Raw genomic sequence first — 18,379 nt, forward strand, 5'->3', positions numbered from 1 at the left:
TACCATGGCGATATATGTGGGACAGGCCTGGAAATGACAAGTATCACAAGGCAACTACTTCATGGAGGCAGGTGGCTATTTATATCAGCGGCCACCTCCTGTCAAATCTGATTTTGGTAGCCTCGGACTCTGAGACCCAAAGCGTCTGGAGTAGATCTGGTAAGGCCAAATCTGAACTTTTCTTTGGATAGCGAGGGTGTCCCTTTAGAAGGGTAAGGTCTCCTTTTGGATATGGTCCCGGGGGGTACATTTGGGGAATGTTGGGTGCCCTTAGACTGAGGTAAGGCGCCTTTTGCTAAATGTGGGCATGAATGTGCATACAAATTGCATAGACTCATTAACTGTCAAGCTCCTTGGAACTTTCAACAGAGCTGTCAAAAATCATCTGTCAAAAGTGTCAAGAAACCTGTCAAGAGGACTTACCTAAAGTGCCAAGAGGACCTGTCCAGAGGAACTGTCAAAAGCCACTGTCAATGGAACTGTCAAGCTGGTACAGCATTTACAATGTCCTGCCCTTTACATCTTTGAAAACAAATGTCTGGAGTGTTTTAAAAAAAATCATTGCTTGCTATTTCACTCTGTCGACATAAGCTTGAGGGTTTCCATTACGTGATTAGCGCTGCATGGTCAATTTCACAGCCATCCATTATCACAGAAAGGTGCCTGCCTTTTCACAGTTTCATTGACAGCTACAAGTGTTTATAGACTTTCCAAAATGGGACTGCAAATTCCTATGCTTGTTGTTGTAAGGGATTGTGCAGTCGAATGAAATGCTTGTTGTTATAAGGTTTTATGTAGTTGAAGGAATGTAAATGTAGTAAATGTTTTTTTTTATAAATGAGTTTTGTTTCGATATAGTGAATTCTGCAAGGGACAGAACTTTATATAGAAATATACTTTATCTTATCTCTGCATGGCTCCTGGGGTCTGCCCAAGGTAAAACCAGGATGAGTTGATATGGCAGCTATAAGAGCAATGAGTGGTGGGCAAGAGTCAGCACTAAGTTAACTAGGGAGCTACAAAGAGCCATGAAGGTGGGTACAGAGACATGTTGTAGATATGTGTATATAATATATGAGTGTGAACGCATAATATATAATCATTGATAGGGCATAGAAGGAGGCCATTTGACTTATTGTATCTGTGCCAGCTCTTTTGACAGAACTTTTATTTAACCCCAGTCCCCTATTCTATTCTGATTACTTGACTAGTTTTGTTTTTTGCGGGTTCTAACCAGTAGGGTTGGTTCCATGCCACTGGGACAGTGATGTTGCTGGGAGAGTTCCAATGCTCCCTTGTGAAAATGATCAAATTTAGCATCAGAAACTCAGAGATGCCAGGGGATAATCTGCAACCATTTACTGGTAAAATCCTCCACACCTCAGTGAATATTAAATATGCAGTTTTTTGTGGTGGCCTCTGAATGAACTGCCAACTTTTATTGCACGAGGAAGTATTTGAGAGTTTTATTTGTTTGCAAACCCACATTAACTCCGTGCACCAGGATAGCACGGTGGCACAGTGGTTAGCATTGCTGCTTCACAGTGCCAGGGACCTGGGTTCGATTCCCAGCTTGGGTTGCTGTCTGTGTGGAGTCTGTACATTCCCCTCTCCGTGTCAGTGTCTCCCCATTTACTCCGGATGCTCTGGTTTTTCCCACAATCGGTAAGACGCGCTGCCTACTTCAGCCAGGCTAAATCTCCCCTCAGTCTACCCAAACTGGCACCGGAGTGTGGCATTTTCACTGTAACTTCATTGCAGTTTTAATGTAAGACTACTTGTGACACTAATGAATAAACTTTGAAAAAAAATGAAGCCATCACTTAAATGTCGTGAGAATAATTATTGTTCTTGTTAATTATGTCCCTTAGCTCCTTGTCCAAACATGAAGAGAAACATTCCAATATTCAAATCATACAGAGATTTAAACCACTCATAACTTTTGGTCAATTTTTAAAGAATTTTTTTTTATCTATCAATATTATGGTGCTCTTACATTGCACATACAGAGTTCAGACTAATAACTACTTTTATTTTAACCTAATTTTTATGTTATTTTAGTTTAACCTTAGCTACGAGCTGGCAAGATTTGATTTGATTTGATTCATTATTGTCACGTGTTGGAATACAGCGAAAACTATTGTTTCTTGCGTGCTGTATAGACAAAGCATACCATACATAGAGTACAGAGGAGAGAAGGAAAGGAGAGGGTGCAGGATGCAGTGTTACTGTCGCAGCTAGGGTGCACGTGTCAGTATTAAAGAGGCTGAAAATGAAGTTTGAGAAGTGTTCTGGTTTACTTTTGAGCTATTGAAAGTAGATTTTGTACCACTTACAATTACATCTAGAGACCTGTACAAGAAATGATCAGAAAAGTGCGATTGCAACTGAGCCACCAAATGGAACTTTATTCAACAGAAAACAAAGAACTTCTGCCTCTGTGAGGTTAGGATTCTTTCATGGCAGTGACTGGAGCAGGATTTTTTTTTTCTCCCAAGAGTGCGCACAAACATGAATGTGCCAGACCTTGTGCCTGTCACTTTACGCAGGTTTCTGAGGTCAGTCGGGCTAATTTACGAGGCTGTGCTTGTAGACAATATTGGGCCTGGCAATGAACTTGCTGGGTCCGGATGGAGAGGTCGATTCATATTGTGCGGGGAAAATTAAACGGCTTAACATCAAGTGGCTGTACATTTGTAACATAAGTTGTACAAGTTTAAAAATGTCTAACACCATTGGGTTTAGAACAAATCCTTCAAACATCTGCGTGAGGAAAAGTATGGTGAACAACATGTGTGTGGAAAGAAAGAACTTACATTTATCTAGCAACCTACATAAGCTCAATGCACCCAAGCTTGCCATTGAAATAATTTTTGAAGTGTCGTTACCATTGTGCTGCAGAAAATTTGGCTACCGATTTGCCCTTTGCAAAGATCCATTTTGCTTTTTTTTCTTAAAATGACATTGGTTGATGTGACTTGACTTGGTGATGTTTACCATGTTTACCGTGCTTGAGATAAAGTATGATGGAGTAAGTGCAGGATTAGCAATTCTAATCTTCCCATTCCATCTAGAACTGCTGATCCATTGCAAAATATTGAGTCAAATCTGACATAGCACGCGGTGCATCACAAATAATGAGGCTCTAGTTTAGCACAGGAGCATCAATTCTACTTCAGTTTGCCAACTTAGCAGTGTAATTAAACCTGACAGCCGCGCAAATGAGATCCAGTTTCAGCACAAGTCGAAAACAATGGAGTGGTTCTTACTTGGGTGGCGGGCGTCATGGTGGCACAGTGGATAGTGCTGCTGCCTCACAGCGCCAGGGACCTGGGTTTGATTCCTGGCTTGGGTCACTGTCTGTGTGGAGCATGTATGTTCTCCCTGGGTGCCACAGTCCAAAAGATGTGCTGGTTCGGTGCATTGGCCACGCTAAATTCTCCCTCAGTGTACCCGAACTTACACTGGAGTGTAGCTTCTAGGGGGATTTCACAGTAACTTTGTTGCAGTGTTAATGGAAGCTGATTCACGGAGGAGGACATGAATAATTTGCTGGGTGTTAGCGATGGAAAGGTGGTAGGACTGGAGGGTCTTAATGACATTACTGTTACTAGAGAGGCGGTGCTCGACAGACTGGAGGGGCTGATTGTGGACAAGTCCCCAGGACCGGATGGAATGCATCCGAGGGTTCTGAAAGAAATGGCGGAGGTGATAGTGGATGCCTTGGTGGTTATTTTCCAGACGTCGCTGGATTCCGGGGAAGTGCCGGAAGATTGGAAAACGGCTAATGTTACGCCGTTGTTTAAGAAGGGTGCCAGGCAAAAGGTGGGGAATTATAGGCCGGTTAGTTTAACGTCTGTGGTAGGTAAAATGTTAGAATCCGTCATTAAGGAGGAAATTGCGAGGCATCTTGAAGGGAATTGCTTGATAGAGCAGACACAGCACGGTTTCATTAAAGGGAAGTCGTATCTGACAAATTTACTGGAGTTCTATGAGGATGTGTCTAGGGCGGTGGATAGAGGAGAGCCGGTGGATGTGGTCTTTCTGGATTTTCAGAAGGCGTTTGACAAAGTACCTCACAAGAGATTATTGCAGAAGGTCGAGGGACATGGAGTTGGGGGTAGGGTGTTAGCGTGGATAGAGGATTGGTTGTCAAATAGGAGGCAGAGAGTGGGGGTCAACGGGTGCTATTTGGATTGGCGGATGGTGACTAGTGGAGTGCCCCAGGGGTCGGTGCTGGGGCCTCAGCTTTTTACCATTTATATAGATGATCTGGAGGAGGGAACCAAGTGTACGGTGTCGAAATTTGCGGGGGAACGGCAAATTGTGCGGAGGGTGTGGAGAGTCTACAGAAGGATCTAGATAGGCTGGGCGAATGGGCCAGGAAATGGCAAATGGAATTTAATGTTGGCAAGTGTGAGGTGGTCCACTTTGGTAGGAATAATGGTAGGAAGGACTATTACTTACGTGGCGAAAAACTGCAGCAGGCGACGGTGTAGAGGGACCTCGGGGTCCTTGTGCATGAGTCGCAAAAACCCAGCTTGCAGGTGCAGCAGATGGTCAGGAAGGCGAATGGGATGCTGGCCTTCATAGCAAGGGGGATTGAATATAAAAGTAGGGAGGTCTTGCTGCAGCTGTATAGGGCATTGGTGAGGCCGCAGCTGGAGTACTGTGTGCAGTTTTGGGTGCCGCACCTGCGCAAAGATATTTTGACCTTGGAGGGAGTGCAGAGGAGTTTTACTAGGCTGATACCGGAGTTGAGGGGGTTGAGCTATGAGACGAGGCTGAATAAACTAGGCTTGTACTCGTTAGAGTTTAGAAGAATGAGGGGAGATCTCATTGAGACGTATAAGATGATGAATGGGATGGATAGGATAGAGGTGGAGAGACTCTTCCCGCTCAAAAAAGACAGTAGGACTAGGGGGCACAGCCTCAAGATAAAGGGGGGGCGTTTTAGAACGGAGTTGAGGAGGAACTTCTTCACTCAAAGGGTGGTGAATCTCTGGAATTCTCTGCCCGTTGAAGTGGTGGAGGCTACCTCGCTAAATATTTTTAAGATGCGGGTTGATGGGTTTTTGATAAGAGAGGGGATTAAAGGTTATGGGGAGAGGGTGGGAAAGTGGAACTGAGCTATGACAGATCAGCCATGATCTTATTGAATGGCGGGGCAGGCTCGAAGGGCTAGATGGCCTACTCCTGCTCCTATTTCTTATGTTCTTATGTTCTTATGTTCATGTCACTGATAAATTAACTGAACTATAGGGGCAGGGTGAGTGACTTGGAGAGAAGATATCACTTATCAAACATGATGAACACCACCTCTGTGATAACAGCTCGGAGTCCCAAGCTGACGGTCGACTTCTACCCCCTTACTGGAAGGAAGTCCCACCCTGGAGAGCTGCCAGCTGATTTAATTCATTAGCAGCCCCACAAAGAAGTGTCATGGAGGCCAGTGATAGGCAAGTCCTTGTCTTACTGGGTGGAGAGGGATCAGTCATTCTAAGGAGGGTGGTTGGCGTTGGAGTGGAGGGTAGGCTTCGGAGGCCACCTGAGGAGGCACAAAGGAGAGGTCAGGAAGGCGTTTGTCATGATGTAAAATACAATGTACATGATGTAAAACAAAATACAAATCCTAGTGGCCTGCACTATGTAAATTGCACAAATAATTGGCTGGTGCTTGCTGCACCAGGGTTGATATATCCGGAATCCAGACAGTTTGGTAGATGTGCGACTCGCATACCCTTTTTAAAAGGGGTGGCACGGTGGCACAGTGGTTAGCACTGCTGCCTCACAGCGCCAGGGACCCGGGTTCAATTCCTGGCTTGGGTCACTGTCTGAGCAGAGTCTGCACATTCCTCCTGTGTCTGCATGGGTTTCCTTCGGGTATTCCGATTTCCTCCCACAGTCCAAAAGATGTGCTAGCTAGGTGCATTGGTCGTGCTAACTTCTCTCTCAGTGTACCAAACAGGCACTGGAGTGTGGCGACTAGGGGATTTTCACAGTAACTTCATTGCAGTGTTAATGTACACCCACTTGTGACACTAATAAGTAAACATTGAAACTGGTGATTGCAGTCTGTCATTCTGCGCAATTTAGCCCCTTCTTTGTTCGTTTGGAATTGATCTCAAGGCATTTGTAATTGGGCAATAGTGCTATGATTATATCAATGGATTAGTTATCAAGAACATGAATTGCAAATTCCACACAACGATGGTTCAAATTCCACTATAGCAGAGTGAAAAATCATTTAATTTTTTAAAGTCTGGAAATAAGAATCTCTAACTATGATAGACTGTTGTAAAAACACAATGGTTCCCTAATTTCCTTTAAACTGTTGGTACCCCATTGGGCCAACACAATGGCCTAATGGTATATCCAGTAAAAAGTCTGACAACACCAGGTTTTAGTCCAACTGATTTATTTGATAGTAAGCTATCAAATAAATCGGTTGGACTAAAACCTGGTGTTGTCAGACTTTTTACTGTGTTTACCCCAGTCCAACGCCAGCACATCCACATCATGACTAATGGTATATTGCCAGACTATTAATCCAGAAACTCAGCTAATGTTCTGGGGACCAAGGTTTGAATCCCACCATGGCAGATGGTGAAATTTGTACTCAATAAAAAAAGTCTGGAATTAAGAATCTACTGATGACCATGAAACCATTGTCATGGAATATTAGAATCCCTACCGTGCAGAAGGAGGCCAGTTGTCCCATCAAGCCTGCACCAACAACAATCCCATCCAGGCCCTATCCCCATTACCCCACATGTATACCCTGCTAATCCCCCTGGCATTAAGGGTCAGTTTAGCATGGCCAGGCAACTTAACCCGCACATCTTTGGACTATGGGAGGAAACTGGAGCACCCGGAGGAAACCCATGCAGACATGGGGAGAACATGCAGACTCCACACACAGGCCAGAATTGAACCCTGCCACTGTGAGGCAGTAGTCCCAGCCACTATGTCACCGTACTGCCTCATTGCCACAAAAACCCACCTGGTACACTAATGTCCTTTAGGGAAGGAAATCTGCCGTCCATACCCGGTCTGGCCTACATATGACTCCAGAACCGCAGCAATGCGGTTGACTCTCAACTGCTCTCTGAACAAGAGCAACTAGAGATGGGCAATAAATACTGGCCAGCCAGGGTTGCCCATGTCCCACAAGTGAATTAAAAAAATACCAAAATACCAAATACCAAAAATACCATGCCTCTCAGTACCTGGCGGTACACGGAGGTCCACTGCTACATGGACAGTAACTCTGACTTCATCACATTTTTAAAATCTGGCATGATTATTTCATCATGCATCAGTCATACTGTTTCATTTAACTAGGTGTAGCATAGTACAGAATATCTCCTGGTAAAATGAACATAAGAACATAAGAACATAAGATGCAGCAGTATGGTAGATTTGTTTTTGATTTGTTCACAGGATGTGGGCATCGCTGGCTGGGCCAGCATTTATTGTCCATCCCCTAATTGCCCTTTAACTGGATAGCTTGTTATGTCATTTCAGAGGGCATTTAAGAGTCAACCACATTGCTGTGGCTCTGGAGTCACATGTAGGCCAGACTAGGTAAGGACGGCAGATTTCTTTCCCTAAAGGAAACAGATGTGTTTTTACGACAGTTGTCAATGGTTTCATGGTCGTCAATAGACTTTTAATTCCATTTTTCTTTCAACCTGAATTCAAAATTCGCCATCTGCCGTGGTGGGATTTGAACCTGGGTCCTCAGGGTGGCATGGTTAGGGCGACACGGTGGCAAAGTGGTTCGTACTGCTGCCTTACAGCGCCAGGGTTCCAACTTCAATTCTGGCCTTGGGTGACTGTCTGTGTGGAGCTTGCACATTCTCTTCATATCTGTGTAGATTTCCTCCGGACGCTCCGGTTTCCTCCCACACTCCAAAGATGTGCAGGTTAGCTGGATTGGCCATGCTAAATTGACGCTAGTGTCAGGGGGATTAGCAGGGTAAATTTGTGGGGTTACAGGAATAGGGCCTGGGTAGGATTGTAGTCAGTGCAAATTTGATGGGCCAGATGGCTTCTCTCTGTATTGTAGGGATTTGATGATGTAACCTGGGTCTCTGGATTACTAGTCCAGTGAAAGTACCACTATGACACTGCCTCCCCTATGTAAAGGCTTATTTAGACCCTTGACTCTTTCAAGGAACTATCATGCACTAATAAATACTCCAAATATTCTTTTGTATTTGAGAAACAGTTTGGGAACATAGAAAGGCTTGGGTGGAATGGTTTTATTTTTTTCCTATTTTAAATTCAATTAAGAGAAGAACCATCCAAGACAAAGTCCAAGGGGAAAGCTATTTTAATCTGGATTCTAGCAGTTACACAACTGATGAATGATTATAGTCTAGTCATCAAAAATATGTTTTCTTTTGTGAGTAGTTCCACACATCACGAAAATAACACTTTTATGCTTATTAGTATTCGAATTTGCCTGAGCAGAAGTCATTAGTTTTGAATGTAGTGACAGAATTGAACACTCCTGAGACAGTGATGGTACGCAGGTCACCACCCTGCCACATTTCACTTTTAAGTAATGCAATTGACTTTCATTCATAATATTAGAGAGGAGGAGTGCGAACTCCCTCCCTCCTGAACAGCCACAGAATGTGCAGAGTTGTGGATTTTTGCAATCTAAGGATAGAACAAAGAAGAAAGAAAACAGGAACAGGCCCTTCAGCCCTCTAAGCTGTGCTGACCATGCTGCCCTAACCAAACTAAAAAACAACTCTGCCCTCACTTGGTGCATATCCCTCGATTCCCTTCCTATTTATGTAGCCACCCAGATTCCTCTTAAATGTTGCTAATATGCCTGCTTCCACCACCTCCTCCGGCAGTACGTTCCAGGCACCCATCACTCTCTGCACATCTCCCTTAAACTTTCCCCCTCTCACCTTGAATCTGTGACCCTTTGTCATTAACACTTCCACTCTATGAGATAAAAGCCTCTGACTATCCACCCTGTCTATGCCTCGCATAGTTTTGCAGACCTCTATCAGGTCTCCCCTCAGCCTCCGTCTTTCCAGTGTAAATAACCTTAGTTGATTCAACCTCTCCTCATAGCCAATGAGTAGGGGGTGGTGGTGCTGTTGACATGGTGCACAGTGGTTGGTTAGGCGCTGACAGGGTGGAGCTGATGGCGCTGGAAATCTGGCGTTAGGAGACACACTGGGGGCTGAACGCCCAGCGCACATCACGCTAATCCAGCCCTGCTTAAATCTCCTGCGCTAAAAAAATCAGTGCAGCAGGATGGGAGAATCGCCCCAGTGATTTCATTAACTACTGAAAAGGTAAGAAGAAGTAGTAAAACACATGCATCTACACTCACACAGATTAGAAGGGAGAGTCATGATAATAGAGCTTCACAGTACCAAGAGGCCCTTTGGCCTATCATCTCTGTGCTGACCATCAAGCACCTATCTATTCGAATCCCATTTCCCAGCACTCAGTCTGAAGCCTTGTATGCTACGGGTGTTTCAAGTACTCATCTCATTGCTTCTTAAATGTTGTGAGGGCTCTTGTCTCTACCACCGTTTCAGGCAGTGAGTTCCAGATTCCCACCAACCGCTGGGCAAAGAAGCTTTATCTTAAACCCCCTTCTGAATCTCCTGCCCCTTACCTTCAGTCTGTGCCCCTCGGTTATTGACCGCTCTTCTATTCCTTCTATCTATCCAATCAATGTCCCTCATAATTTTGAGCACCTCAATCAGGTCGCCCCTCAGTCTCCTCTCCTCTAAGGAAAATAACTCCAGTCTAACCAGCCTCTCTTCATACCTGAAACACTCCAGCCCAGGGAACATCCTGGAGAATCTCCTCTGCACTCTTTCTAGTGCAATCACAAACTTCCCATAGTGTGGTGACCAGAATTGCACACAGTACCCTCGCTGTGTTCATCATAAACCCCCGCTCTTGTATATTCCGTGCCCCGGCTAATAAAAGCAAGCATTTCATATGTATTCTTATTCACCTGTCCTGCTGCTGTCAGACATCTATGTACACGCACCCCAAGGTCTCTCTGGTTCTCGATACTTTCTTGCATCCTACCATTCATTATCATGGGAATCACAGAATCCCTACAGTGCAGAAGGTGGCCACTCAGCCCATCGAGTCTGCACTGATGCTTCGACAGAGGATCCTACCCAAGCACTTTTCCCGCAACCCCACATATTTAACCTGCTAACTACCCCCTCCTCCCCCAATCTAAACATTGTGGGATACTAAGGGGCAATTTAGCATTGCCAATCCATCTAACCTGCACATCTTTGGTCTATGTATTGTTCATCCTCACAAAATTTGTCGCCTTACGCTTTTCAGGGTTAAATTCCATTTGCCACTGTTCTGCCCATCTGATTCTATCAGACCTTTGCCAATGTGACGGTGAACCTCCAAATCTTTTGTGCACAGTGTGCCATAATATCTCGAGAGAAAACTCGGCTGTGCTGCTGGAGAGCTGCAATGCCAGTTTCCTCACATCAGCCAGCATTCTGTGCCTAGAGAACAAAATTCCACCCTTTGGGGTGAATTTTCTTATTCTGTCCATCACTGGAATCGTAGGGGATGAGAGGCGGATCTCGGAAAGGTCCATTTACCTGAGGCGGGATTTGCCGATTTTGAGATGAGCGTGGCTGGAAAATCCCAGCCATAGAATACAACTGAGACCCAAAAGTAGATGTTCATCTCTCTGACCACCTCCATCAGGGGTGTGTGTGTGTGTGTGTGTGTGTGTGTGTGTGTGTGTGTGTGTGTGTGTGTGTGTGTGTGTGTGTGTGTGTGTGTGTGTGTGCGCCTGTGTGTGTGTTTGCATGCGCACACCTCCATCTCTCTGACCACCTCCACCAGGAATGTGTGTGTGTGTATGTGAGTGTGCATGTGCGTTTGCATGCGTGTGTGTGAGTGCATGAGTGTATGTGTGTGTGTGCGTGCGTGTGTGCGTGCATGTGTGTGTGCATGTGTGGGGGGGACAGTTGGAGGTCCCTTTCTCTGCCTATGGAAAAATGCTCAATAATCCAGCAGGTGAGCTGTAATGGATTTGAATACAAAAATACACCAAAAGAATGTGATAAAATGCTGTACGGGCTAAGGGGTTGAATTGATTCTAGTGATGTCGTTAACTAGTTGATGCAATCGTGCAATTGATTCTTTTTGAAAATAGCACTGAAGACACCCTGTGTTGACATAAAATAGGGAAATCTCTTTGGAAGCCACTTAACCATGCCACTTACTGTGAAGGAAAGCTAATTAAAGGCACTAAAGGCCTCTTTCTGAACTGTAGGGATTCTATGGGTTTGTTTTGCTTCCGTTTGTACGTTTTCTTCAAGGACATGACTCCATTGCACAAGCTTTGCAAAGCAATATATGCCATATGGTAATGAAATATGACAACCTTTCCCTTTCGTTTTGTTCCTCTTAGGTCCTGTAAGTAGCATCTTGGTAAACAAGTACGGATGCCGACCAGTGATGATGTGTGGAGGCCTGCTATGCGCAATCGGAATGATCGCTGCTTCATTTTGCAGCAGCATCATCGGGCTTTTTCTGTGCGTGGGCTGCATTGGAGGTAAGTATTGGATAGAAGATGTGCCTTGTGCATTGCTGCCTCCGCAACCTGCTTGCGTTGATAATAGATTGGGACTTGCAACCTGCACCAGGAGCTTTGAGTATGAATTGTGGTCTTGATTCATAATTACACTTGACAGCCTTCAGGTCATGTCTAGAGTGGAGGGCAAGGAACTCTACTGAGATATTTCTCTCTGACCGTACCAAAGCTTAACACTTCGCAAGTTAGTGACATGTAAGGTGTACAGTAAGAAGTCTCACAACACCCGGTTAAAGTCCAACAGGTTTATTTGGAATCTATATAATTAATTGTTAGACAATTTAGTTACAAAAGTAAGCCAAAATTATTTTAGAAGCACATATGTGAAATAAATGATCCCAAATAAACTGGTGTGTGGTATATATGACTTATGGAATAAACACAACAATTCCAGATGCCTTGAGTGCATTTTCAAAATCAACCTATTTCCTTTCTTCTTATTGCATTTATATTTTATTAATCCTTATTGCTAATACACATATTAATCAATATAATGTTCTCCTTACTTTTTTCCAGGCATGGGATTGGCTTTCAACCTGCAACCAGCCTTAACGATGATTGGCAAATACTTTTACAAGAAGCGCCCCATTGCCAACGGGCTGGCGATGGCTGGTAGTCCGGTGTTCTTGAGTACTCTGGCACCTCTGAATCAGTACTTAGTTAATATATTTGGTTGGAGAGGCAGCTTCTTTATCCTAGGGGCAATACTGTTGAACTGCTGCGTGGCAGGATCCTTGATGAGGCCAATACAACCCATCAAACCCGCTCCCGTAAAGAACGCACAGTTGTCCACTCCAAAGAAGGAGGAGAGTAAAGACACGGGGGATGGCCCGTTGCAGAAAAAGAAGAAGAACAGTGTCTGTGAAGTCCTTAATAACTATCTAGACCTGAGCCTCTTCAAACACCGGGGATTTCTAATCTACTTGTCTGGAAATGTCATTATGTTCTTTGGCTTCTTTGCCCCGATTGTGTTTTTGGCTCCCTATGCCAAGCACATGGGCATAGATGAATATTCCGCAGCATTCCTGCTTTCCATTCTAGCTTTTATAGATATGTTTGCAAGGCCCAGCATGGGGCTTCTTGCAAACTCCAGATGGGTAAGACCAAAGATCCAGTATTTCTTTAGCTTTGCTGTCTTCTACAATGGTTTCTGCCACGTCATGTGCCCACTGGCAACCGGCTTCAAAGGCCTGGTGGTCTACACTGTCTTCTTTGGCTTTGCCTTCGGAATGGTGAGTGCTGTTCTCTTCGAAACGCTGATGGACCTAGTTGGCGCCAAGCGGTTCTCCAGCGCAGTGGGACTCGTCACCATCGTGGAGTGCTGCCCGGTACTTGTGGGACCACCATTGGCGGGTAAGAGTCACGTATTCTAATGTCTCCTGGAATTAAACCATGTGTATTGCTGTGCTTGCAACCCGCATCTGCTGAACTTGTCCCATATTTTCAGTGCGGTGAAATATTTATTCTTAGCACTGGAGTTTTACCGAGTATCAAACTGAAGAGGAAATCCAAAGCTGGACAAAATGGATAGAATAAGGCGAATCGGGGAGGTGATGGCCCAGTGGTGTTATCACTTGGCTACTGAACGCGAAACTCAATTAATGTTCTGGGAACCTGGGTTTGAATCCCGCCAAGGAATTTGAATTCAATAAAAAATATCTGGAGTTGAGAACTTACTGATGACGATGAAAGATGGAATGGTTAAATGGACAGATAAGTGGCAGATGGAATTTAACCCTGAAAAATGTGAGGTGATACACTTTGGAAGGCGACATTTGACAAGTGCTCAATGCATGGTAGGACACTAGAACATTCTGTGGAACAAAGGGACATAAGAAATAGGAGCAGGAGTAGGCCATCTAGCCCTTCGAGCCTGCCCCGCCATTCAATAAGATCATGGCTGATCTGAAGTGGATCAGTTCCACTTTCCCGCTTTCTCCCTGTAACCCTTAATTCCCTTATCGATCAGAAATCTATCTACCTATGACTTAAACATAGGTAGCCTCCACGTGTTTGTCCTGGGACCTGGGAGTGTTTGTCCAGAGATCTCAGAAAGCAGAAGGGCATGTTACTAGGGTGGTGAAAAAGGCATATGTGTCACTTGCCTTTATCAATAGATTGCAAAAACAAGGAAATCATGTTGGAGTTGCATAGAACTCTGGTGAGACCACAGCTAGAATACGGGGGGAGCGATTCTCCCAAAAGTGCTGAATGGTCAAGAAAACTGATCCAGATCATGACAGTCTTTTTTCAGTGCAACTTCAGACCCGAGTCTCCCCACTCTGTGTAATGCAGAGGTCACAGTCATGAATGTTATTAAAAACCCAGGGGGGCAGGTCCTTTTCATGCTGGAATTTAACAGTTCTGGAACTCTGCGCATGCACAGTGGCCCCGGTCTGTCACTCTCCCCGTTTGTTGGTCAGCTCAATGACTGGTCAGTCCAGGACCCCACAGTGCTGTCCCTCCAGCGCCCCCTCATGGCCCTATCGCGGCCCCCATGACAATTCCCAGGCCAACCTTGACCCTCTCAGCCTCGGAGCACCCCGATATCCAGCACCCCCGCAAACAGCAGTGGCGATCCCCCCCCCCTCTCACCCCAGCAGATACCCTTCCCCCGCTGACCCCATCCTGGGAGGCAGGCTTCCCCTCGGCAGAACACCCACACACCCCTCAGCTCACCCGAATTGCTGGCCTCTTTCCAGCCCAAACTGATCCCCATGCAGAGTGGCAGTGGGACTCCCCCCCCCCATCTCCACTGATTGCCCCAGCCCCACCTTGGCCCTGCCTGATGTCCAGTGGGCAGTGTCAAGGTGCCCCCTGGGCATGGACACTTTGTCCCTTGGGCAGTGCTGGGGGCACAGTCCAACACTACCAGGATGCCCATGCCCAGGGGGCAGCAACCCTCTACTGTCCAACCCCCGGGGAGGGGGGGCCCCCCGATTACCCCCCTTCACTCTGGTGGGGTCTCCCGCTAGTCCCCCGAACGTGGGGAGCTACTGCAAACCCTGCTGGAGTGAAATACTCCTGGAGAGGTGGGGAGATGCTCTCAGGTCCGGCAAGTTCTGTGCCGGGCCTGATAATCAGATGTAAAGTTCATTTAAAATACATTAAAAGAAGATTTAAATCACCCAACCAACTCTTCCCGTTGGTTTCCAGCGCAGTCCCGACTATGACTGTTCTCCGGCTCTGAGAGACGCACACGCGCCGGGAACGCACGCGCGAATCCCACAAAATGGCTGGCGTTCACATCTCCCGACCCGACCCAACCCATCGGAAAAAAATGCGGGTCGCGATGGGAGAATCGCCCCCACTGTGTGCAGTTCTGGTCGCCACATTATCGGAAGGATGTGATTGCACTGGAGGGAGTGCCGAGGAGATTCACCAGGATGTTGCCTGGGATGGAACGTTAGATTTGGGTTGTTTTTGTTGGAGCAGAGAGGCGACCTGATCGAGGTGTACAAGATGATGAGAGACATGGACAGAGTGGATAAAGAGCAGCTGTTTCCCCTTAGTTGAAGGGTCAATCACAAAGGGGACGCAGGTTCAAGGTGAAGGGTAGTAGGTTTAGGGGGGAGGTGAGTAAAACCTTTTTACCCAGCACTTGGTGACGGTCTGGAATGCTCTGCCTGGGAAGGTGGTAGAGCCAAGTTGCCTCATATACTTCTAGAAGTATCTGGACGAGCACTTGGCACACCGTAACATTCAGGGCTATGGGCCAAGTGCAGACAGATGGAATTAGGTGGGAGTTCAGGTGTTTCTAATGTGTGGGTGCGGACTCAATGGGCCGAAGGGCCTTTGCTGCACTGCCTGATTGTATTATTGTCAATTGTAGGAAAAACCCATTCAGTTCACCAATGTCCTTTAGGAGAGGAAATCTGCTGTCCTTACCTGGTCTGGCCTATGTGTGACTCCAGATTCACAGCAATGTGCTTGACCCTCGACTGCCCTCTGAAATAGAGGGCAGTTGAGCCACTCAGTTCAAGGGCAATTGGGCAATAAATGCTGGCCCAGTCAGCGGTGCCCACATCCCGCGAATGAATAAAAGAAGAGAAAATAAATGCTTGGAAATGGTTGGCAGAAATATCGAGAATAAACAGAAAGTAGGTCTCAAGAACGAAAGAAGACAGAGGAAGGAAGCTGGAATGTGGCAAAAAATGGATATAATAACCCTTTTCTGCTCAATTACATCAGTTATATTTTTCTCCAAGGCTGCCAGGGTGACGACTGCAGCCACACAATTGGGTAAAGTAGGAAGAAAAAGATCTGAGGAGGCAAGCCTGTCCATTTACTTGCAATTGCCTCACTCGTTCTGATGTTTGTCACTGAAATGTGTAACGGAGCTTTGAGTCATTCACACAGTGACGTGGTTCCAAATGGAAAAAATGTATCTCCCCAATACAGGAGTGCGGTAAAGTTTGACTGTACTCCTTCCCATTTTGCAAGCTGATTATAGCTTAAAATTCAGCTCCTTTGGAAGGGGATTTTCACAGTAACATCATTGCAGCATTGATGAAATGTGACTTGTGACAATCGTAAATGAACTTTAAACTTAAAACTTTAAACTCTGCTGCAACAAGATCCGAGGTTTCTCTCTCCCAGCACAGCACACTTAAGCAGCAATAATAGACATATGATGGTGCAGATTCGATGGGCTGAATGGCCTCCTCCTGCATTGTTAAATTCTATGATTCTATTTTTCCTGTCTCTTGATTAAGCATTTACTGCTAGGACTGGTCACGTTGATCATACATTAGTGGCACAGCAGGTAACACTGCTGCCTCACAACACCAGGGACCCAGGCTCAATTCCAACCTCGGGTGACTGTCTGTGCAAAGTTTACATGGTCTCCCCATGTCTGCGTGGGTTTCCTCCAGGTGGTCCGGTTTCCTCCCACGCTCCATAGATGTGTAGGTTAGGTGGATCTGCACTGGTAAATGCACGGGGTTACAGGGATAGAGCGGAGGGGAGGATCTGGGTGGAATGTTCTTTTGAAGAGTGGGTGCAAAGGGCCGAATGGCCACTTTCTGCACTTCTATGGTTCTATTCTGTGATTACGTGAAACCAAGAAGTGTACAGAAACATTCAACAACTCGCCCAAATGACAGCACCACCGGCAATGCAGCACCCTCTTGGTAATCCATGGATGAGCGTCATGGGAATTTTATGTTTGAAAGGTATTATCATTCTTCGTGAAGTATAATTGTCTGAATTTATCGATGATTGGTCATGATATCATTCTGAAATCAGGTGAGAAGACATAGAAACTAAGAGCAGGACTAGGCCTTTCACCCCCAGAGCCTGCTCCACCATTCACTATGGTCATACCTCACTCTCTATCTCAATGTCACGTTCCTGCTTTCTCCCCATGCCGCTTGATGCCATTAAAATGTAAAAATAAAATCTGTTTATCAAAAGGTGGTCCCCAAAAACTAGCTCAGCTGTTATGAGGATTGATTCTATCCTGCCAGTGTTACTCTACATCACCTTCTAGCTATCTTACCAACGGAGATAACACATCCCCTAAGGTCACTCTATCAGTGCGCTTTGGTCTTCCTCACATCATTGTCATCATTTTTGGTTGTCACCACTCCCAACAGCAAAATCCTGGCCTACTTCTCCGACATAAGAACATAAGAACATAAGAAATAGGAGCAGGAGTAGGCCATCTGGCCCTTCGAGCCTGCCCCGCCATTCAATAAGATCATGGCTGATCTGTCGTGGCTCAGTTCCACTTTCCCGCCCTCTCCCCATAACCCTTAATCCCCTCTCTTATCAAAAACCCATCAACCCGCTTCTTAAAAATATTTAGCGATGCAGCCTCCACCACTTCAACGGGCAGAGAATTCCAGAGATTCACCACCCTTTGAGTGAAAAAGTTCCTCCTCAACTCCGTTCTAAACCGCCCCCCCTTTATCTTGAGGCTGTGCCCCCTAGTCCTACTGTCTTTTTTGAGCGGGAAGAGTCTCTCCACCTCTATCCTATCCATCCCATTCATCATCTTATATGTCTCAATGAGATCTCCCCTCATTCTTCTAAACTCTAACGAGTACAAGCCTAGTTTATTCAGCCTCTCCTCATAGCTCAACCCCCTCAACTCCGGTATCAGCCTAGTAAACCTCCTCTGCACTCCCTCCAAGGCCAAAATATCCTTGCGCAGGTGCGGCGCCCAAAACTGCACACAGTACTCCAGCTGCGGCCTCACCAATGCCCTATACAGCTGCAGCAAGACCTCCCTACTTTTATATTCAATCCCCCTCGCTATGAAGGCCAGCATCCCATTCGCCTTCCTGACCACCTGCTGCACCTGCAAGCTGGGTTTTTGCGACTCATGCACAAGGACCCCGAGGTCCCTCTGCACCGTCGCCTGCTGCAGTTTTTCACCACGTAAGTAATAGTCCTTCCTACCATTCTTCCTACCAAAGTGGACCACCTCACACTTGCCAACATTAAATTCCATTTGCCATTTCCTGGCCCATTCGCCCAGCCTATCTAGATCCTTCTGCAGACTCTCCACACCCTCCGCACAATTTGCCTTTCCCCCAATCTTGGTGTCATCAGCAAATTTCGACACCCTACACTCGGTTCCCTCCTCCAGATCATCTATATAAATGGTAAATAGCTGAGGCCCCAGCACCGACCCCTGGGGCACCCCACTAGTCACCAACCGCCAATCCGAATAGCACCCATTGACCCCCACTCTCTGCCTCCTATTTGACAACCAATCCTCTATCCACGCTAACACCCTACCCC

General features: G+C 46.0%; 1 protein-coding gene across 8 annotated transcripts in view; it reads left to right on the plus strand.

Annotated features, from left to right (window-relative positions):
* LOC145344245 (monocarboxylate transporter 2-like) overlaps positions 1-18,379 on the plus strand; it is a 208,563-nt gene that overhangs the window by 158,031 nt on the left and 32,153 nt on the right. For 7 of the 8 annotated variants that reach the window (XM_080191268.1, XM_080191273.1, XM_080191267.1 and 4 more), the window contains 2 exons: positions 11,447-11,590; positions 12,146-12,982. In XM_080191268.1, coding sequence (XP_080047394.1) covers positions 11,447-11,590; positions 12,146-12,982 — 981 coding nt within the window. Of the gene's footprint in view, positions 1-11,446; positions 11,591-12,145; positions 13,003-18,379 lie in introns of those variants that run through there. The other variant, XM_080191275.1, reaches the window with a different exon arrangement.

The sequence above is a fragment of the Carcharhinus amblyrhynchos genome, chromosome 6 (genome assembly GCF_965287045.1).
Source record: "Carcharhinus amblyrhynchos chromosome 6, sCarAmb.v2.hapA, whole genome shotgun sequence".
Taxonomy (NCBI): Eukaryota; Metazoa; Chordata; class Chondrichthyes; order Carcharhiniformes; family Carcharhinidae; genus Carcharhinus; species Carcharhinus amblyrhynchos.